Below are 23952 nucleotides of genomic sequence, written 5' to 3' on the forward strand. Positions count from 1 at the left end.
TGCGCCACCCAGGGATCCCCTGAAGGCAGACTCTTGAAGGCAGACACTTAACTGACTGAGCCACCCAGGTGCCCCCAAAACTATGTTTCTGATGAAAGTTCATCTCTAAATTAAGTGCAGAGATCAATCTCTGGAATGACAGCATGAGAAGCTCCACTAACATGCTTCCTAGTGAAACTAAAAATCATAAAAAAGGTAACCATTTAAAGCATGTAAAAATAGTCCCAAAGCAAAATAGCTAATGAAGAAACATCTTTTCAAGGATATCTAGAAAAATATGGTACAGAAAGGCAAGGGTTTGTGGTATCTGAACCAATCCTGCTCCTTTTTCCCTACTCCTAGTTTAGCAAGGTGAACACCCTATACCGGACAGGTGTAGTTGGGAATACAGGGCCCTCTCCCCACCCAGCAACCCCCAGCTACCTGCTGCTGAGGCCATGTCCCAAGTACATGTGGCTGAGAGGTGTAGAAACCTTTCTTCTGTAGAACAAAGGCTCTACCTTAAATGCTGTGTGCTGAAAATGCTGGGACCCTGATCGTCTTTGCCCTGGCTCATGAGGCAATGATTCCATGCCAGGAAAGGCAATCTGAGAGAACCTCAGGCTGTTCCCCTTTCCCCTATGTCCACCAAGCACTCAGTCCCTAGGCCAGATGTATCACTCACAGAAAAGCTTGTCATTTTCTCCAACTTCAGCTCCAGAGCCCTGTCTCAGAGATTTTATTTGGGGGTAGGGAGTAGGCTATAAAAACATGTAGCTCCTAATTTCTTGCCAAAGGGGCTGATTTCACTTGCAACAGACTTTAGAGAAGTTCAAGCTGAAGGGTGTTGTGAATAATAGGAGAGTGAGGGAATAAGGGAACTGGGAGGTGCTTCAAAATACAGGCTAAACTGTAGGTTTAGACCTGGTAAATACAACATCAGGGAGGAGCCCTTCTGGAGTCAGAACATAATCAGTCACTGACCTCAGACACACTTCCAATGAAAGAGCCAGAATTTAATTGGGTTAGCTCATAGAGCAATTATACTCCAGGGCACTGCTGGAAATAACAGAGCAATAAGCAACTAGTTATCTAGGAACAGGTGATCAGGGAAATAGAGGAAGACAGCCCTATCAAAATCAGTGTCATGTCAGGGTGATGTGGGCATGTTCTAAACTGAAACTCCCTGAGTAGCAACATCAGAGGCACAACATTCCTGGGCATGATAGAAGGAATAAGCTTTACTAGCACAATCCAACCGATTACTAAACAAAGAAAATGACAGCAGGCCTGGAAGGAGAGGGCCGTAACCAGAGTGCTACAATATATAATCTAAAGTATCCACTATCTAACAAAAATTTACAAATACACAGGAAAGCATGACCTATACATTGGAAAAAAGCAGGGAACAAAAACTGCCTGCAAGTAGTAACCAGATATTGGACTTATTCAAAAAAGAGATTTTAGTGTAGCCATTATAAACATATTCATAGAACTAAAGGAACCATAAAAAAGTGAGAATACTCAAATTACTAGAATCATAGATGAAAGAAGGGACATGATGACTGACCTTATCATAATTATAAGGATTATTAAAAAGAATACTGTGAACAGTTGTATATCCATAAATCTGGAAATGAATCTTGTCCATTAAATGAAATGGACAAATTCCTAGAAGACACAAACTACTGAAACTAGCCAAAAAGAAGTCAATATGAACAGACTCATACGAGGTAAAGAGACTGAATAGTAATCAAACACTACCCACAAAGAAAAGCCAAGGTCCAGATGGCTTCATTACTGAATTCTATTGCACATTCAATGAAGAATGAATACCAATTATTCACAAACTATTTCAAAAAAGTAAAAAGACAAGATATTTCCCAACTAATTTTATGAGGTCAGTGTCACCTTGATACCCAAGCCAAAGATATTACATAAAACCTATAGACCAGTGTCTGTTGGGAATATGGATGAAAACATCTTAAGCAAATATTAGCAAAGTGAATCCAGCAACCTATAAAGGGAGTTATACACCATGACCAAGTGAAATTTATCAGAAATGCAAGGTTAATTTAACATCCGAAAATCAATTAATTTAAGAGAGCATATCAATAGAGTGAAAGTCACCTGATCACCTTATAGACTCAGAAAAGACATTTGACAAAATTTAACACCCTTTTATGATAAAAACACTAAAAAAAATAGTAATAGAAGAAAACTTTCTCAATTTGATAAAGAGTAGCTATGGCAAACCCACAGCTAATAGTTTACTTAATGGTGAAAGTGTGAAGCTTTCCCCCAAATCAGGACCGAAACAAGGATTTCACTCTTATCACTTCTATTCAACATTGTCTGGAGGTTCTACCCAGGGAACTTAGGCAAGAAAAACTAATCAACTGCATTCAGGTTAGAAGAGAAGTAAAACTATCTCTATTTACAAATGATCTTCTATACAGAAAATCCTAAAGAAGACACTAAAAAAACTATTAAAACAAATACATGAGTTTAACAAGATTGGAGAAAACATGACGAGCACACAAAAATCAAATTTATTTCTATACACTTGCAATGAACTACCCAAATATGAAATTAAGGAAACAACTTCATTTACAATAACAATAAAAAGGAGATAAAATATTTAAGAATAAATTTAACAAAAGAAGTACAAAATTTATACTTTGAAAACTCCAAAATGTTGTTGGAAGAAATTAAAGATCTAAATAATTGGAAAAATATCTCATGTTCATGGATCAGAAGATGTAACATAGTTAAGATGGCAATATGCTTCAAGGCTATCTACAGACTCAACGTAATTCCCATGTGAATCTTAAATGACTTCTTTGTAAAAGCTGGATAGCTTATTCTGGAATTCATATGGAATTGCAAGGGACCCAGAGCAGCAAAAACAGTCTTGAAAAAAAAAAAAAAAAAAAAGAAAAGAAAAGAAAAAGAAAGTAGGATGATCCATGCTTCCTGGTTTTAAAACTTACTATGAACCAACAGTAATCAAGACAGTGTGGAAGTACAAGGATAGATCAGTGGAATGCATTTGAGAGTCTAGAAATAAACCTTAAATATATGGTCAACTGATTTTCAACAAAGATGCCAAGACCATTCACTGGGGAAAGAAGAGTCTCCTTAACAAATGGCAAGAGACCAAATAGATATCCACATGCTAAGGAATAAAGTTGGACCCTTACCTCACACTGTATATAAAACCCTCAAATAGATCAATGACCTAAATGTAAAAGCTTAAACATAAAACTATTAGAAGGAAACATAGGGATAAATCTTCATGACCTAGGATTTGACAAAGGATTGTTAAATGCCAAAGAACAAGAAACAAAGGAAAAGATACATTAGACTTTGTCAAAATTTTGTGCTTCAGTGAACATCAATACAAAAGTGAAACGACAATGTATAGAATGCGAGAAAATGTTTCAAGAAAATGTATCTGATAAGGAACATACACACATGTAAAGAACGGTCATAATTTTTAAAAAACCAAACAATAATCCAATTAAAAATGGGCAAAGGATATGAATAGTTCCTCCAGGCAAGATATACAAATGGCCAATAAGCACATGAAAAGATGGTCAACATCATTAGTCACCAGGGAAATTGAAATCAAAACCACAATTAGGTATCTCTTCATGTCCACTAGAATGGTCCGAATGAAAAAAATCAGGTAACAACAAATATTGGTGAAGATGTGAAAAAACTGGAACCCTCATGCATTGCAGGTAGAATGTAGAAAGATAAAGCTACTCTGGAAAACAGTTCCTCAAACTGTTTAAACATAAAGTTACTGGGATCCCTGGGTGGCGCAGCGGTTTGGCGCCTGCCTTTGGCCCAGGGCGCGATCCCGGAGACCCGGGATCGAGTCCCACATCGGGCTCCCGGTGCATGGAGCCTGCTTCTCCCTCTGCCTGTGTCTCTGCCTCACTCTCTCTCTCTGTGACTATCACAAATAAATAAATAAAAAAAAACAAAACAAAAACAAACAAAAAAAAACATAAAGTTACTAAATTACCAAGCAATTAAACATGTTACTAAATTAAACATTAAGTTACCAAACATAAAGACACTTAATTACCAAGCAATTTCACTTTTAAGTAAGGCCCAAGAGAAATAAAAACATGTCCAAACAAAAACTCTTACATGAATGTTTACAGTAGCATCATTCATAATAGCTCAAAGATGGAAACAAGTCAAATGTCTATCAACTGACAGATAAATATGACATATCCACACAATGAAATATAATTAGGTCATAAAGAGGGATTAAGTACTGATACATGTTACAACATGGATGAACACTGAAAACACTGTTAATCAAAAGAAGCTAGTCAAAAAGACCACATATTATTTGAGTGCACAAACAGGAAATATCCAGAACAGGGAAATTTACAGGGATGGGAAGTAGTTTAATAGTGGGAGGGGTGAATGAGGACACAGAGAGATGATAGTTAAAGGGTAGAGGGATTCAATCTAAGGTGACACAAATGTTCTAAAACTGACCACAGAAATGGTTGCATATCTATGAATGTACGAAAAACAACCGAGTTGAATGCTTTAAATGGGTGAATCGTATGGTATGTGAATTATATCTTAATACAGCTGTTAAAAAAAACTTAAATGCTTAACTATTTTTTTCTTAAGTAATCTCTACGCCTAATGTGGGTTCAAACTCATGACTCTGAGATCAAAAGTCACATATTCTACCAACCGAGCCAGCCAGGCACCCTAAATGCTTAAACTATTTTTGAATACTGCTTATCTTTATGATATTTATTTATATCAAGAACTTTGCTATTTTGGAAATAGAAATGGATGTGTAAAGCTTATGAACTCTTTCAATTACACTAGTGATTTCCAATATACTAATGAGGTAGTTGGAAAACCTGAAAACATCAATAATTACCTGGTCAACATTCTAAAATAGATTCACAATTCTCAGATGGATATTTCTCTATAAACTTATTTTTTCTGATACCATAGCCACTCCTTAAACTGAAATGTTAGAATAACAAACACCCCACCCTAATACCTTCAATAGAACTAAGTGTTATTTTACAGACCGATTTGAGTTGGCTATTTTCATCTTTCAGTTTCACAACATGCTTGATTTTTTGCTTTAGATTTTGATGACCCAGTAATTTAGCATATGAATCTCTTAGTTTATTTAGCTGTTCCTGAGCGGCACCATGTTCATTCAACAAAGCCTGTTTCTCTGCTTCAAATGCATCCAGTTGTAGCTGAAAAAGAATTTTTAAAAATAGACTTAGAAATGTTAAATTTACTTTTCTCATATAAACTACATAGGAAAATCAAGTACAGGGGATCCCTGGGTGGCGCAGCGGTTTGGCGCCTGCCTTTGGCCCAGGGCGCGATCCCGGAGACCCGGGATCGAATCCCACATCGGGCTCCCTGGTGCATGGAGCCTGCTTCTCCCTCTGCCTGTGTCTCTGCCTCTCTCTCTGTGTGTGACTATCATAAATAAATAAAAAATTAAAAAAAAAAAAAAAAAAAGGAAAATCAAGTACAAAAAAACCCCCCAAAACAAACGAAGGATGAAAACAGATCATGCTGACATATTCTCATGGCTCTCCATAAATTCTTTGAGACTTTAAAAAAATCAATACTGTTTTTCTACTTTTTAAGGTGCGGAGATTAGCATTTATCTTTTTAAATTTTAAGATAGATATATTACTTTGAAAAACACAGAAAGATCATAACAAAGTGAGTCTCACAATTTTACATATGTTAATTATCAAAAATGTATAGCAGGAGAGCCTTCTAAACTATTAGCTTTAAGTTTCTTATTAGAAGGTAGTTTTTAGCCTATAAAGACTACATAAAAAATTGTACATATAATTTTAAAAAAATTTGTCTCATTTAATAGGGAGTTAAATTGGTACTGTAAATGTACAGCAGAATGATCTTTCAGAAAAATCAAGTCACTGTGGTGACTGTCACAGGGAACGAGGTGAAAGCCTAAAACAAACACAAGTTAGTGTAGTCCCAACTGACAAACCTGAAAAGGTTTTGTTTTATTATATAGTTCTTCATAAAGGAGACGCCACTTATTCATTTCCTCAGTTAACTCTGCCACTGTGTTTTCTTTTCCAGCTTTTCTGTAAGGCAAAATGAAATTTAAAAACATAGTGTATTAGAAAAAAATAACTGCGGTTATATGGCAGTCAGGTTCTAAACCTAGATTACCTTGCTTCTTCCTCTTCCAGTTGTTTCTTTAACTCTTCACCTTTTTGCTTGAGTTGGTTCTGCAAATCAGTTATTGTTTTAAGAGAAGAGACTGTGATTTCTTTAATTTCTGCTTCTTTAAGTGCTGATTTGGTCTGCAGATCCAGGAGCATCCTTGAGTTTAAGAGAGAAGAGTCCACTAAACATTTTATAGCCATTTTAATAACTTTTTCCCTTTCTTTTACTTAAAAAAAAAAAAGAAAAGAAAAAAAAAACCAACTCAAAGAACTCTTCAAAAATTTTTTAACTGTGTAAATTCTTAATTTGCAATTGAAGATCACCCAGAGCAATGAAATTAAAATTCCCTGCATCACTTAGTAGTTGGCTTTCGACATTTAATTGTCTTAATGGTTCTAAGGCTGTAAGTATGGGCAGGTTTTAGTTCTCCCATGTACCTTGCGTATTCTTGATTTGCATTCTCAGTTGCCAATATCTGATGTTGAGTATCTTCTGCACTTTTCTCAGCCCTGGTCACTTTTTCCTGAAGTGACAAGTTCTCCAATTTAAGATCTTCTATCTCACGAGCCATAAATGCTTTATAACTTATTAAAAGGAAAATAAAAAGTTGAAGGATTTTTCTAACTATTGTGTGCATGATAAATAAATAGCTGATTAGTTTATATTTTATACAATTTAAGGTAACACAAATAAAACCTTATGAACCGTGCATTTACACAGGTAAGAATTCGGTATTCTGAGGTCAGTACTAATGGGCTTATATGGCATAGGCTGTTCATCCAAAGAAGAAAAAAAAAAAAAATCAAGTGCTTACTATGTGTATGAAGTATACCTAACATGAAAATTACTCCAAAATAAATAAATATACGATCTCTGCACCTATTGTCACAGAGTTTATGGTTTTGTGGGGAAGATAAGGAAATGCCTCTTCAGGTTTTCACAAAAAAATGTGAAAATATATGTATAATAAAATTTGTATTATGAAGAAAACTAGAGAAGGGAAGGGTGCCTGGGTGGCTCAGTTGGTTAAGCAACTGCCTTTGGCTCAAGCTCAGCTCCATCAGGCTCTCTGCTCAGTGGGGAGTCCATTTTGCCCTCTCATTCTGCCCTGCCCCCACACTCATGTGTGCACTCTCCCACAAATAAATAAAGCTTAAAAAAAGAAAAATAAAAAGAAAACTAAGGAGCACTTAAGCTGACAATGGCAATGTACCACTTTTAGTGATTCATAAAAGGCTCTTCTGAGGAATTTATAGTTAAGCTGAGATGTGATGGTTAAAGAAAAGTTAGCTAGGGTTCAGGTGAAAGTGTTGCCAAGGGAAAAGAAGCATCTATGCTGGGAGGCAGGTAGAACACAGTACATACACTAAGAGATGAGACTGGAATGTAATGAAGAAGAGATGCAGGAACAGATGCTAGAGACATAAGGCAAGTCATCACTGTGGTGTACATCAGCCCAGATGAGCGATAAAGGACGGTTAGACTAAGGAGTTGGCAATGGAAAGATGTGAAATCTTTTCTGAAGACAAAATCGCAAATTTCACAAAATAGGGTGGATGTTAGGAGAAAGGGAGAGAAAATGATTAAAGATGACTCAGGTTTATGGAATGAGAAGCTGGGAAGAGGGAGATGTCATTGACTGAAATAAGAGGAAGAAAGAGACAGAAAATCAAGAGTTGTTCTGGACAGGTTAATATTACACAGTAGGGAGATTCTACCTGGAGATGTCAAATAGGCAGCTAGATAGATGGGTATAAAGCTGAAAGATCTGGTTTGAAGAAATAATTTTTTTTTCAAAGATTTTACTTATCTATTCATGAGAGACACACACACACACACACACACACAGAGGCAGAGACGCAGGCAGAGGGAGAAGCAGGCTCCCTGCAGGGAACCTGATGCAGAACTCGATCCCAGGACCCCGGGTTCACGACCTGAGTCACAAGCAGATGCTCAACCACTGAGCCATCCAGGTACCCCTGAAGAAATAAATTTTAATGCTATTAGCATATAGATGGTGAGTGAAGTCATAGAATGGCTAAAAGCCTTCCAAGGCACAATTTTTCAAAGTAGCAGGAAAGGAAATCCCTCCACAGAGTTGAAAAGAATACTAAAATATAATTTATATTTATGCTTGGACATATCTAAATTAAAAATATATGTACACATATACATTATATGTACTAGATTATCCATATGGAAAAACAACAAAAAAAAATTGATCCCTATATCACTGCACACACAGAAACCTGTTCTAGATGGGAAAATGAAACTTTATTTTTTAAAAAAAATTTATTTATTTATGATAGTTACACAGAGAGAGAGAGAGAGAGAGAGAGGCAGAGACACAGGCAGAGGGAGAAGCAGGCTCCATGCACCGGGAGCCCGACGTGGGATTCGATCCCGGGTCTCCAGGATTGCGCCCTGGGCCAAAGGCAGGCGCCAAACCGCTGCGCCACCTAGGGATCCCGGGAAAATGAAACTTTAAAAGAACATAAATATGTTCTTTAGACAGAAAGAAGTTCTTAAACTACATGCAAACATGTTTATATCAAAATCTATAAATTCAAACATTAAAATTGGGATACCAGGGTGGCTGTGTTGGTTGGGTTATCTGACTTTTGATTTTGGCTTGGGTTATGATCTCAGGGTCATGCGGCTCCATTCAGTGGTGTGTCTGATTTGCTCCCTCTGCTCCTCCCCACTACACTGTGCGCTCTCATTCTCTCAATAAATTTTTTAAAAAAATTAAAATCAAGAATTTCTAGTCATGAGAAGAAACCATAAAGAAAATGAAAAGTCATACTTTGGTAGAAGATATTTGGAACCATACTGCTGATAAAAACTTTACTATCAGGAAAAGATAGTGATACTATAGAGAAATGAATAAAAGTCATATACGAGTAGTCCTTTATAGAAAAGGAAAGGTGGATTATTCCCATACGATTATTCCTTTATAGAAAAGGAAAGGTGGATTATTCCCAGGAGAAAGTCATTTTACACTAAGTACACTGGTAAAATTTAAGAAATACAACAAACTTTGGAGAGGAAGTAGATCAACGGTTACCTGTATAACCCTAGTGAAACTGTAGATTCTCACTGCTACTTTGTAAGGCAATTTGGCATTACATTTTAAAGTTGAACATTCACATATGTAGGACTTTAGTGTAATTGTTATACATGTATACTAGGAGACTACAAGAATATTCCTAAGAATACTATTAAAAATAACAAAGATTCTATGAAACATTTAGAGTTAATACCTATTCTTCTCAAACTATTCAAAAAAAAAAAAAAATAAGAGGAAGGAAAACTTGCAAATTCATTCTTTGAGGCCAGTATCATTCAAGTACAAAAATCAGATAAAGACACCACAAAAAAAAAAAAAAAAAAGAACTATACACTACCTCTTATAAATATAGATGCAAAAGTCCTCAATAAAATATTAGCAAACTGAATCCAACAATACATTAAAAAAAAAAACAAAAACAAACACACACACACACAGCACAACTGAGTAGGATTTATTCCTGGGATATAATCAACATCACATCAATAAAGAAAGGATGAAAATCATATGATCATTTCAATAGAAGCAGAAAAAATATTTGACAAAGTACAACAACCACTCATGATAAAAACCCTCTGTAAAGTAGTAAAGTAGGTCTAGAGGGAACAAACTTCAACATAATAAAGGCCTTATATGAAAAACCCACAGCCAACATTATACTCAATAGTGAAAAACTGAGAGCTTTTCCTTCAAGGTCAGGAACAAGACAAGGATGTCCACTCCACCACTTTTATTCAACATAGTACTGGAAATCCTAGCCACAGCAATTAGACAACAAAAAGAAATAAAAGGCATCCAAATTGGTAAGAAAGAAGTGAAACTCTCACTATTTGTAGATGACATATGTATAGAAAATCCTAAAGACTCCACCAAAAAACTACTAGAACCGATATATGAATTCAGTAAAGTCACAGGATACAAAATCAATGTATAGAAATGTGTAGTATTCTTATACACTAATAATGAAGCAGAAAGAGAAATTAAGAATTGTACAAAAAACATTATTTAGAATTGTACAAAAAACAATATTTAGGAATAAACTTAACCAAAGAAGTGAAAGACCTGTACTCTGAATACTGTAAAATATTGATGAAAGAAATTCAAGATGACACAAAAAAATGAAAAGACATTTCATGCTCATAGATTGAAAGAACAAATATTGTTAAAACTTCTATACTGCTCAAAGCAATCTACAGATGTAATGCAATCCCTATCAAAATATCAAGAGTGTTTTTCACAGAACTAGAACAAATCCCCAAATTTGTATGGAACCACAAAGACCTCTTGAAATAGAAAAGCAATCTTGAAAAAGAAAAACAAAACTTGAGTTACCACAATTCCAGATTTCAAGTTATGGTACAAAGTGGTAGTAATTAAAACAGTATGATACAGGCATAGATCAATAAGACAAAACAGGAAATTTGGAAATAAACCCACAATTATGTAGTCAATTAATCTTGGACAAACGAGGACAGAATATACAATGGGAGAAAGACAACTTCTTCAACAAATGGTATTGGGAAAACTGGACATTCAAACAAATGAAACTGTACCAGTGTCACCATACATAAAAATAAACTCACAATGCATTAAAGACCTTAATGTGAGACTGGAAGCTATAACAATCCTTGAAAGAGCATAGGCATTAATGTTTCTGCATTGGTTTTAACAATATTTTTCTAGCTATGTCTGCTGAGGCAAGGGAAATGAAAGCAAAAGTAAACTATTGGGACTATATCAGAATAAAAGCTTTGGACTAGTGAAGGAAACCATCAATAAAACTAAAAGGCAACCTATTGAGTGAGAGAAGATATTTGCAAATGACACATCCAGTGATGGCTTAGTACCCAAAATATATAAAGAATATATAACTCAACATCTAAAAAAAACAAATAGTCCAATTAAAAAATGAGAAGCCATGAACCGACATTTCTCTAAAGAGATCTAGATGGCTAAGAGATACATGAAAAATGCTCAATATTACTTGTCACCAGGGAAATGTAAATCAAAACTACAATGAGATATCACCTCTCACTTATCAGAATGGCTAAAATCAAAAACACGAGAAACAAGTGTTGATGAGGATGTAGAGAAAAAGGCACTCTCTTGCACTATTGGTGCAAGACACTATAGAAAACAGTATGCAGGTTCCTCAAAAAATTAAAAATAGGAATACCCTATGACCCAGTAATCACACTACTGGGTATTACCCCCTATACAAAAGCACTAATTCAAAGGGACACATGCACTCTTATGTTTACAGCAGTATTATCAGTAACAGCCCAACTATGGAAGCGGCCCAAGTGTCCATTGATAGATGATTAGATACAGAAGATGTGGTAGATATATATACAATGGGTTATTCAGTCATAAAAAAGAAATGAAATCTTACTATTTCCAACAACATGGATAGAGCTAGAGAGTACAATGTTAAGCACAGTAAGTCAGAAAAAGACAAATACCATATGATTTCATTTATGTGGAATTTAAGAAACAAAAAAGCAATTAAGTAAATAAATAAATAAAAGAGAAACACAGAGAGAGATAAATCAAGAAACAGACTCTTAACTATAGAGAATAAACTGATGGTTACCAGAGGGGAGATGGGTGGGGGGATGTGGGAAATAGGGGATAGGGATTAAAGAGTATACTTATCATGATGAAAAAAATAAAAATAATAAAAAAATGCACAAAAGAAAGGAAAAACCACCCCAAAGCTCAAAGTGAGAATGGGTAAATTGTGCTATATTAATAAAATCAAATATTCTACAGCAGTTACTATGAATAAACTATAACCTCAGTCAACAATGTGATTCGATTCTTGAAACATACATAATGCAGAATATAATGACAAGTCTCAGGAAATGGCATACACCATAATCACACTTTTTGGCAAGGTTCAGGAAAAAGGCAAAGTTATGTATTATTTGTATGGATATACATGCTATAAAATTATACACAGGGAAAAAGTTTATTATTATTTTAAAAAATATTTTATTTATTTATTTATTCATGAGAGACACATAGAGAGAGGCAGAGACATAGGCAAAGGGAGAAGCAGGTTCCTCGCAAGGGAGCCTGATGCGGGGGGGACTCGATCCTCGGACTCTGGGATCATGCTCTGAGCTGAAGACAGACGCTCAACTGCTGAGCCACCCAGGTGTCCCGGGAGGAAATTATTAATGCAGAATTTAAATAGTGTTATCTGTTGGTGGATAGCAGGCAGATGGGCTAGTAAAGAAACTCTTACGTAATACCAAATTATTGAAATCTTTTGGCTTACTGGTTTGGTTGTCTTTTACAGGTTCATGTATGTTGATTTCATCTTTATGTTTTATACTTTATGTTTAGTATACCTTCTATATTTATTAAATAATTAAAATAGATATAAGACAAAGAGACCTCATCCCAAAATGATCTAAATATAATAAAAATGTTTATATTAATATGCTTTTGGTGTGAGATGCACACCAATTTCTTAAATTATCATCTGGGGGATCCTTGGGTGGCTTGGTGGTTTAGCGCCTGTCTTTGGGCCAGAGCGTGATCCTGGAGTCCCGGGATCGAGTCCCACATCAGGCTCCCTGCATGGAGCCTGCTTCTCCCTCTGCCTGTGTCTCTGACTCTCTCTCTCTCTCTCTCATGAATAAATAAATAATCTTAAAAAAAATCTTAAAAAAAATTATTATCTGCAATTTGTAGTTCCTCCCAAAATAGCCCTCCCCCCGCCCCTTTTTAAAAGGGAAATAGTAAGTAGATGGAATAGGAAGTGAGGAAGTGGAGATAGTAAGTGTAGAGAATTTTTTATCAAGACAAACTACAAAGATGAGTAGAATTTTGGATTAAGAAGGGTGCTGGGAGTGAGAGGTGTTGTTGGATAGCTGCAGAAGGAAGAGGGGTCCAAAGGAATTAATAAAATTAATGTATTTTAAAGATTTTGAGAGAAAGAAAGAGAGAGAGAGAGAGATCTCATGACCCTGAGATCGTACCTTATCTGAAATCAAGAATCAGACACTTAACTGAGTTACCTAGGTGCCCCTAAAATTTATGTATTTTAAAGATAAGTGCACATTAACATGTTTTATTTTTATTTTTTTTTAATTTTTTTTTTTTAATTTTTATTTATTTATGATAGTCACAGAGAGAGAGAGAGAGAGAGAGGCAGAGACATAGGCAGAGGGAGAAGCAGGCTCCATGCACCGGGAGCCCGATGTGGTATTCGATCCCAGGTCTCCAGGATCACGCCCTGGGCCAAAGGCAGGCGCCAAACCGCTGCGCCACCCAGGGATCCCCATTAACATGTTTTAATATTGAATGGAAAAAATCCAGTAGAAAGGTTGAAAAGGACAAATGGAATAATGTCATTGAAGGCTAAAAGACTGGAATGCTTCTGTAGTGGTAAGAGAGGGTGAGCATAAATGCAGGTGTGTTTACAGGTTTGGTAATAAGGAGAAACAAAATTTAGAATTCTTCATGAGGAAAAAGATGGTGTCAAGGAGAGTAAGACAGAAGCTTGAAAGGTTTGAGAGTGCATGAAATTGGAAGGGGCTGGCAGGAAAGGAAATTTGTATACTATACTCTAAGATTACCAGGTAACCCTAGTTGCCCATTTATGGTTGGTCATTACAGAATTTAGAGTAATACCAACCACTTTATTTGTGTGATTATTTTTCCAGATTTCACTAGCCACGCCTCCCCACTCATATTATATTTGGAGTGCAGACTCTTAATAAGAATACCTTTCAAATTGAGCAGTAGCATCTCCAAGGCTTTGCACTATACTATGATAGCTCTCCTGCAAAAGCAGAGTGGCTTGACTGTGAGCAGCATTACTTTCTTCCAGTTCAGCTTCTTTCCTAGGGAATAAATAAAAGATAAAACACTAATTACAAATCATTATTTTAAGAAAAGGATTAGTATTTACCTTTGTCACTGTGAATCATGTGTCCAATGTCTGCATCTTTGCATACACTATCTGGTAGCTTACATCTAACTTTATGATCTGCTTTTTTTTTTTTTTTTTTAAAGATTTTATTTATATATTCATGAGAGACACACAGAGAGAGAGAGGCAGAGACACAAGCAGAGGGAGAAGCAGGTTCCATGCAGGGAGCCAGACATGGGACTCGATCCCAGGTCTCCAGGATCAGGCCCTGGGCTGCAGGTGGCACCAAACCGCTGAGCCACCCGGGCTGCCCCTATGATCTGCTTCTGATAGCATGTTTGTTTCTGTACTAACTTCTCTTCTGGTTACTTTATGTACTAACTTCTCTTCTCATCTTATCTTTTTTTGCCCTTATTTTACTTTTGTTTTTATTCTAATGTAATCATTTCTAAATTTATCTTTCAATTTGCATGTATTTATGTAAGTAGTTAAAACATTTGTTTTTGGAAGAAGATAGGGTTAAAAGACTCTAAAACAATCTTAGCAGCAGCAACCAAAACTAAAGAATGTGAAAAATTACCAGTTAAAAAGCAGTTGGATTGAATAAAGTGTCTCTGCATTTAAACATTTAAGAAATACTAAGTGTCTTTAACTACACTTGGTACTTCTTTGGAAAAAAAAAGTTTTAGGACCATGTATATTTATTTTATTTCAGTAATCCACATAATAAATTGTTATTATTCAAAAATTTAATAACTTATTTGGTGAATTATTTTATATAGGCAAAATAGTGTCTTGTTTTGTTTTGTTTTGTTTTTTTAAAGATTTTATTTACTTATTTATGTGAGAGATAGAGGCAGAGACATAGGCAGAGGGAGAAGCAGGCTTCCTGTGGGGAGCCTGATGTGGAATTCAATCCCAGGACCCTGGGATCACGACCTGAGCCAAAGGCAGATGCTCAACCACTGAGCCACCCAGGTATCCCACAAAATAGTTTTTAAGATCTTTTTTAAATATACATTACAAGCCTCAGAAATTTTTTGAAATATTAACATTATGTATTACCAAACTGGTGATAAAAATTTTTAGATGAGCATATGAGCTTGTAAGAGATCTTTTAAATAACATCTAAAACTCAGAACTATAAATAAGAAGGTTTATTTACTTATCAGCTAAGTCAGACATAGACAAAATAAACAGCTAATCAAATTCCTTCCATAATGGGCGTGGGATTTAAAAATATAAATACCAACAGCTAAAAGCAATCACATAGTAGTAAAGCATTTATAACAAAAATATTCTCTTCCCTGTTCCATAGAGAAATCACTTTCAATTTCTTAGTTTTTCTCTTACACCTAAAATTTCTAGGCTAGAAGGGACCTTAGAGATCATGCCATTAAAACCCCTTTATTTTATATCTAATGAAATAGAAAATTAAAGAAATTTGAATTGGTTTAACATCACAGAGCTAGTTGGCAGATCCTGTAATAAAATCTGTATCTCCCAACCTCTGTACCCAATTCCTTGAGTTATAATAAATAATTGTCTCAACTTTCTTTCTTCTCTGAAACTGACATCATCTACCCAGTTTCTTAAAGTGCCTGTGCCCTGAGACTGGCTCCAGTATAGAACTATTCCCTTATTAACACTTTGGTACTGCTCCCCGTAAAAGCAGGCATATATAAAATCTTTGTGTCCTTTTATCACTTATCATCACAATAAAACAGAAAAAGGATTTTAATAAAAATATCTAATAGGAGATAGATACACACTTGTGAGATACATTACAATTCTGTAAATTCGTATGTAATTCTTGATTCCTTGCTAGAAATATTTTTAGTAAGGAAATCCCTAGGATTCAAGTAACAATTATTTTAGTTACAACTTGAACTCAAGAATCAACCTGGATGTTTTAATTTAAATAAATGCAGTGGAGAAGGAATGCATAATGTGATAAAAATAATAGGGAATTAGAATTAAAAGAAGTTCAAAAGGCACCTAGTTAGGTCAATTAGTGGAGCAATGGGCTCTTGATCTTGGGGTTGTGAGTTCAAAGTCTCACATTTGGCGTGGAGTCTACTTTCAAAGAAAAGTCTGAGATCTCTTAAATTTCTTATTTTTGAGTGTTTCCCAGGTTTTTTTTTTTTTCTTCCTCACATTGCTTCTCTGATCACTACTTCTGAGTACTTATGCTACCTCAGAAAACGTAATTAAAGGTATAACTTATGCTATGTAAACTAATGTACACATAGGTGAAAAATGGAAATGTTTCTTTTTAAAGGATGGGATTTCAGCTTTTTTTTTCCCTCTAAATCTATTATTGCTATAATGCTGACATTCAATAATTTCAGACAACATACGAGCGCAGTAAAGGAACCGCAAATTTTGGTCATTTGTTTATTAACATCCTTTTAAATTGCTGGCCTTAAAAAAAGAAAAAAACTATGCTTCTGACTTGGCTGTCATACCTGTTTATATATGCCTTCTATGGGTATACTTTACTTCTCTCTATTTCTTACTTGTAAAATAATTCCAACTTCACTTACTCACACGGTTGACATTAGAATCCTGAAAGCATGTACTGGAAAACACCTTTTTAACATCTGAAGTCATACTAAACATGAGGTCTTATTAATACAAACCCTTTCAGCTTCTCTTCTAGGAGTTTCAGTTCTTCAGCTCGAGATTTTGTTTCTTCTTCCAACTGTCTGACTAGCCTTTCAGCTTGTTCCTCTTTTTGCTGTAATTTATCTAGCTCGTCCAGTGCTTGCTTTAATTCTTCCTCAAAGAGATTCCTCTCTTTCATCATTTCCTCTTGAAAGGAACATAGCTTCTGTTGAAGACTGGAGGACAGTTCCTACAACCAAACAGAAAATCACCGAAATAGCATGAAATGACATCATGAGGCTTTTACTAAGCACATAAAAGAAGTACAGATAATAAAATATGAATACTAAATTCAAGAGCTTCAAGAAACTTGAAAAATATAGATATCACCTGCATATTGTCATGGATTATATCTTGCACTGTGTTAACACTGTAGTAAATGTCATTTCGGTATTTTTTCTATGCAACACACACCCACACATACTGCTTATAAAACTAAAATTATAATTTACAGCTGACTTTCAATATATATTTCTCTCAGATGATACTTTATAAACAATGTACTATGATTTCAATAGTATGTAAGTGTATTTTAAAGTTATACAATATACAAATAAATCACCATTGTGAAAAAATTCTAACATTAAAATAAAGTGAAGATGGCACAAATAAATGAAGAGATATTCTGTTTTCATGGATTGGAAAAATTAGCATTGTTAAAATATCCATACAACCACAGCAATCTATAGATTCTATGCAGTTTCTATAAAAATGGGAATTTTCACAGAAATAGAACAATGCTAAAATTTGTATGGAAACACAAAAGACCCCAAATAGCCAAAGTGATCTTAGAAAGAAGAACAAAGTTGGAGGCATCATTTTCTCTGATTTCAAACTATCTTACCAATCTATAGTACTCAAAACAGTATGGTATTGGCATAAAAACAGACACACTGATCAATAGAAGGGGACAGAGTCCAGAAACAAGCCCATACATATAGTTAATTTATGATAAAAGAGCTGAAAATATATAATGGGGAAAGAACAGTTTCTTCAATAAATGGTATTTGGAAAACTGGAAAATCACAAGCAAAAAAAACTTGCTTGTGGACTTATACTATCTTATATCATACACAAAAAATAACTCAAAATAGATTAAAGACTTAAATTTAAGACCTGAAACCATAAATCCAGAAGAAAACACAGGCAGTTAATGATCTTGGTGATAATCTTTTGGATATGACACCAAAAGCAAAGGCAACAAAAGCAAAAATAAACAAGTGGGACTGTATCAAACTAAAATCCTTCTGCACAGGAAAGAAAACCATTCAGAAAATGAAAACATAACCTAGTAAAATGGGAGAAAATATTTGGGAGAATAAGGGGAGAAAAACTTAACCTTAGTAAAATGGAAGAAAATATTTGAAAATCATATATCTGATAAGGGGTTAATATCCAAAATGTATAAAGAATTCTTATTATTAAAAATGAAAAAACTTGGGGCACCTGGGTGGCTCAGTCGGCCAAGTGTCTGTCTTTGGCTCAGGTCATGATCCCACGGTCTTGGGATCAAACCCTGCGTTGGGCTCCCTGCTTGGCGGGAGCCTGCTTCTTCCTCTCCTCCCCACTCATGCTATCTCTGTCTTTTGCTCTCAAATAAATAAAATCTTTAAAACAAAAACAAAAGGAAAAAAGAAAAAACTTCAAACAACCTAATTAAAAACTGGGCAGCAGATATAAATAGACATTTCTTGAAGACATACAATTAGCCAATAGGTACATGAAAAGATGCTCAACATAACTCATCATCAGGGAAATGCAAATCAAAACCATCAGGTATGTTGCACCTGTCAGAATGGTTATTACCAAAAGGACAAGAAACAGGGGTGCTTGGTGGGCTCAGTTGGTAGAGCATGTGACTCGATCTTGGGGTTGTGAGTTCAAACCCCACTTTGGCCGTAGAGATTACTTAAAACAAACAAACAAAAAAGCAAAAACCAAAACAGACAAGAAATAATAAGCGTTGGGGAGAATATGGAGGGAACCCTTGTGTACTTTTGGTGGGAATATCAATCGGTGCAGTCACTATGTAGAACAGTATGAATGTTCTTCAAAAAATTAAATATAGAACTGCCATACAAGCAAACAACTCCACTTCTAAGTATTTATCTGAAGAAAATGAAAATACAAACTTGAAAAGATATATGCACTTAAGGTTCAGCATCATTTATAATAGCCAAGATATGGAAAAAACTTAAAGATCTACTGATAGATGAATGGATAAAGAAAATGTGGTATATACACAGTTGAATATTATTTAGTCATTAAAAAAAGAAGGAAATCTTGTTATATGTAATGCTATGGATGGACTTTGAGGGTATTGTAATAAATGAAGTAAATCAGACAAAGAAAGACAAATACTGTATGATCTTATTTGTATGTGGAATCTAAAAATAAGCAAATAAAAACCCCAGCTACAGTGAAGATTGGTGATTGCCAGAGGCAGGAGTGGGCAAAATGGGTGAAAGAATCAAAAGATACAAACTTCCAGTTAAAAGATACTTTAGTCATGGGGTGTAACATACAGTGTGGTGACTATAGTTAACAATACTGTATTGCATGTCTGAAAGTTGCTAAGAGAATAGATCTTAAATGTTCTCAGACTAAAAAAATTCTATAGCTATATATGGTAACAGATGCTAATTAGACTTATTGTGATAATTTTGTAATATACATGAATATTGAATCATTACGTTGTATAGCTGAAACATATATACTGTTGTAGATCAATTGAAAATAAAAACAGGGCTCTATGCCTTTAAAAAAGAATGGTCACTGTAAATAAGCATTCTTTCCATCTTTACACTCCTCTAAGTGTACAGAGACACATTTCTTAGATACTAAGATACAAAAAAACATTTGAAAGGTTTGCCAACAATAACTATAGTTGCTGGACCGGATGGCAGAAAAAAAATAACAAAATAAAAAAGAATCCAAATAAAGTGAAAATTGCCTCTGACTATACCCCACCCCAATCTTAGTTTCTCATTGTAGAGATAACCACTAGTTTGGTATATATGCCTTCTGGTGTTTTTCTATACATTTATATACTTAAACATGATAGAAACTAAATATGTAAAGGTCATTTAAAAAAAATAAATCCTAAAAATAGTTGTTGAGATCTTCAAGTCAGTATATATATATCTACTTAATTCCTTCAGTTGTTATATTTCACTTCAGTGCATTCTAGTACCTATTTGCTATGCTCTAACTAACATGCTATATAATATCAAATGTTTTAATCTGTGCCAATCTTGTAAGGGAAAAACAATTATTTCTATTTCTTTGATTATCACTAAGATAGAGCATCTTTTCATGTGTATAGATTATCTGAATTTCTACATCTGAGAATGATGAATTTTCATCCTATGCCCATTATTTCAGTGAACTGTTTTTCTCATTGATATGTAAATTATTCTTTATGTAATCTAGATTCTTAAAAATTGTCAGTTTTATTTCACATGCATTTAGACACTATTTTATAACATCACTGGAAATGTCCAAGTAGTAATCTAACACAAGAATGTACCAGAAAAGGGCAGCCCTGGTGGCTCAGCAGTTTCATGTCTCTCATGAATAAATAAAAATCTTAAAAAAAAAAAGAATGTGCCAGAAAATAAATATTTTTAACATTTCCTTTATTTATTTATTAAAGATTTTATTTATTTATTCACAAGAGGCACACAGACAGGCAGAGACATAGGCAGAGGGAGGAGCAGGCTCCCTGTGAGGAGCCTGATGCGGAACTTGATCCCAGGACCCCGGGATCAGGACAAAGATAGACTCTCAACCACTGTGCCATCCAGGCGCCCCTAAATTTTATTTTTAAGTAATCTCTACACCTAGTGTGGTGGCTTGAACTCACAACCCCAAGATCAAGAGTCACATGCTCTAGCAACTGAGCCAGCCAGGCACTCCATCAGAAAATATATATATATATATATATTTTAAAGATTATTTATTTATTTATTCATGAGAAACACAGAGAAGGAGAGAGAGAGAGAGGCAGGATACAGGCAGAGGGAGAAGCAGGCTCCATGCAGGGAGCCCAATGTGGGACACGATCTCAGGTCTCCAGGATCGCGCCCTGGGCCGAAGGCAGGCACTAAATTGTTGAGCCACCAGGGATCCCCCATCAGAAAATATTTTTAAACAATTTTCTTATTTTGGTTAATCAATTGCTTATAATTTTTTCACATTATCAATAATCCTGTCACGCATCTCTGCAGATAAACATGCAGATAAACAAATAGAACTATTTATTCGGCATAAGATTCTAAAAATAAAATTGTTGGAGAGAAGAACATATACAATTGAAGTTTTTGGATACACTGGGAAATATATGACATATAATAAGCACAAGTTGATTTTTTTTTTATATTGTAGCAAACTACCTTTTCTTGTTGCAGAAGTGAATCAGTCTGTAATTCTTTTTGTCGTAGTTTTTCATGTTCCTGTTTTTCAAGAATAAGGTTCTCCTTTAAGTTTTGCATTTCAGAATTTAGAGTTTCATCCCGTACTCTATCCCTGTTGACAAGGTCTTCTATAAAAGTGAAAAATACTGTAATTAGATACTAACTTTGACAAATCGGATTTCCATATATCCATTTTTGCTACTAGCATGTTACACAGATTAAGTATTTCCAAAGAAGTAAAGCCAAAACATAACTCTGAAGTTTGTATCATTTACTATATGTAATATATATTCTAAAGTATGTAATAAAACCTCCAAACCTGGTTCTGTATCTTCTCATTTTAAATGGCCACCCAATGGAGAAGTCAAGAACTGCACCATTGTATATATATATATATATTTTTAAAGATTTTATTTATTTACTCATAGAGATACAGAGAGAGAAAGAGAGAGAGAGAGAGAGAAGGAGAGGCAGAGATACAGGCAGAGGGAGAAGGAGGCTCCACGCAGGGAGCCCGATGAAGGACTCATCCCAGGTCTCCAGGATCATACCCCGGGCTGCAGGTGGCACTAAACCGCTGCGCCACGGGGGGGTGCCCCATTGTATATATTTCAATGAAGACAAGCAATATATTGAAACAAACAGATAACAAATATTATAAAAGATAAAAATTCTCGGAGAACAGGATTCATATGTTTACATAATTACTAAAAAAAAGTTGTTTTAATATACCATTACTTTCCTTCAATATTGTACATATTACTTATCTAAATACCTTTTTCTTTTTCGAGTAGCTGACACTTAGCATTCAGGTCTTCTACTTGTTTAGAAAGCAAAACAACATTTTCCTCAAGAGACTGCTTAAGGCTTACAACTTCATGATTCTTCTCTTTCAAATTTTCTTCTAATTGCGCAATATCTAGCTTGTATTTCTCCACTTGATCTGATGCACAACTGCATTAAAATAAATTATTTTGAAGAGCACATAATTTAGGCACAGGGAAAATTAACTGAAAATGATGTATTCATCACTAATCAACAAGGTCCAATGAAAAACTACTATTCATATTACCTAATTTCTTCGATGTATTCTAAGAGTTTTTCTGTTTCAGATTTTTCATCAGTCTTTTCCTTCTCTATTGAAACACTGAAAAAAAATTGCATATATCAATACATACAATAATCACACATAATGCTTAATCTGTACCAAATACTGCCATATCAGATAGGCTGTCTCTAGAGTCCAAATTTCCTTTTTTAAAAATGTGTGTGGTTTTTTAAAAAAGATTTTTATTTTATTATTTTTTTATTTTTAAAGAATTTATTTATTGATTTGGGATAGAGTGAGAGAGGGAGAGCACAAGCAGGAGGAGCAGAAGAAGAGGGAGAAGCAGGGCTTGATCCCAGGACCCCAGGATTATGACCTGAGCCGAGGGCAGATGCTCAACTCACTGAACTACCTAGGCACCCCTATAGATTTTATTTTAAAATAATCTCTACATCCAATGTGGGGCTTGGCTTGAACTTAAAACTTTGAGATCAAGAGTTGCATGCTCAACCACTGAATCCAAATTCTTAACCATTACTTTACGTGACCTCTCAAGTTGACAATTTAAAATATACAAATAGTCTTTGAAGTTTTTTTTTAAGCTTTCCAAATAAATTCTGATAAAAGGGCTATGATGATAAGAATTATTACCTATAACATCCTGAGTGTTAGAAATGATCTTTCTTGTAGCTTTCCTATACAGCACACATACAAAATGCTATTCTGTGTGCTATAAAGCCTTTGATTCAGGTTGCCTTTTCTTCAGTTACTCAGGAGTTGTACTTCCTCCAAACAACTCAATTTGAAAAATGAGCAAGAAACTTAAATAGACACCTCACAAAAGGATACACATGAATGGTCAATGAGCACAGAAAGAGAAGCTCGACCCTTATACTAACAAAATTACAAATGAGGCACTACTTTCTCCCTAGTAGAAAGGCCAAAATAAAATAGATTGACAATATCAAACTTTGGAGAGGATAGGGAACAACTAGAACTATCACACATTGCTAAGTGGGACTATAAAATGGTACAACCACTTCTGAGGTTTTGTTTTTTTCAAGATTTTATTTGACAGAGAGAGAGGAGAAAGTAAGACAGGGAGAGGGAGAGAGGGAGGGAGAGCACAAGCAGGAGGAGCAGAGGAAAAGGGAGAAGCAGGCTCCCCACTGAGGAGGGAGTCCAATGTGGGGTTTGATCCCAGGACCCTGGGATCATGATCTGAGATGAAGGCAGTGGCTTAACCCAGGTGCACCCTCACTTAAGAGTTTTTTTTTTCTTTATTTTTTTTAAATACATTATACATATACTATACTACCCTCTGACCTAGGAATTCCAATCCTAAATGTTTATTTCTTGAAAAGTAAAAGTTGGTGTCTACAAAAAGAGATACATAGCAGTCTTATTCACAACAGTCAGAAACTGGAAACCCAAATAATTTTCAAAAGAGAAATAGTAAACAAATGGAGGTATATTCAGGCAGATATTCAGAAATACTCAGAAATAGAGGAACAAATTATAATACAGCAGTATAGATAAATGCCAAAAATATTATGTTAAACAGAGACATACACACACATACTGTGATAAACATCCCCAAAAGGCCTAACTAATTATGATGATGGAAGTAGAAAGTGGTTTCAGAGATTGAGGGACATCACAG

General features: G+C 34.9%; 1 protein-coding gene across 4 annotated transcripts in view; it reads right to left on the bottom strand.

The window, feature by feature from the left end:
* HMMR (hyaluronan mediated motility receptor) overlaps positions 1-23952 on the bottom strand; it is a 43226-nt gene that overhangs the window by 1989 nt on the left and 17285 nt on the right. For 3 of the 4 annotated variants that reach the window (XM_038534826.1, XM_038534823.1, XM_038534824.1), the window contains exons 8-16: positions 22314-22388; positions 22017-22195; positions 21221-21369; positions 16802-17016; positions 14014-14130; positions 6642-6788; positions 6208-6360; positions 6020-6119; positions 5064-5240 (exon numbers count right to left, since the gene is read on the bottom strand). In XM_038534826.1, coding sequence (XP_038390754.1) covers positions 5064-5240; positions 6020-6119; positions 6208-6360; positions 6642-6788; positions 14014-14130; positions 16802-17016; positions 21221-21369; positions 22017-22195; positions 22314-22388 — 1312 coding nt within the window. The remainder of the gene's footprint in view (positions 1-5063; positions 5241-6019; positions 6120-6207; positions 6361-6641; positions 6789-14013; positions 14131-16801; positions 17017-21220; positions 21370-22016; positions 22196-22313; positions 22389-23952) is intronic. The other variant, XM_038534825.1, reaches the window with a different exon arrangement.

The sequence above is a fragment of the Canis lupus genome, chromosome 4, assembly GCF_011100685.1.
Source record: "Canis lupus familiaris isolate Mischka breed German Shepherd chromosome 4, alternate assembly UU_Cfam_GSD_1.0, whole genome shotgun sequence".
NCBI lineage: Eukaryota > Metazoa > Chordata > Mammalia > Carnivora > Canidae > Canis > Canis lupus.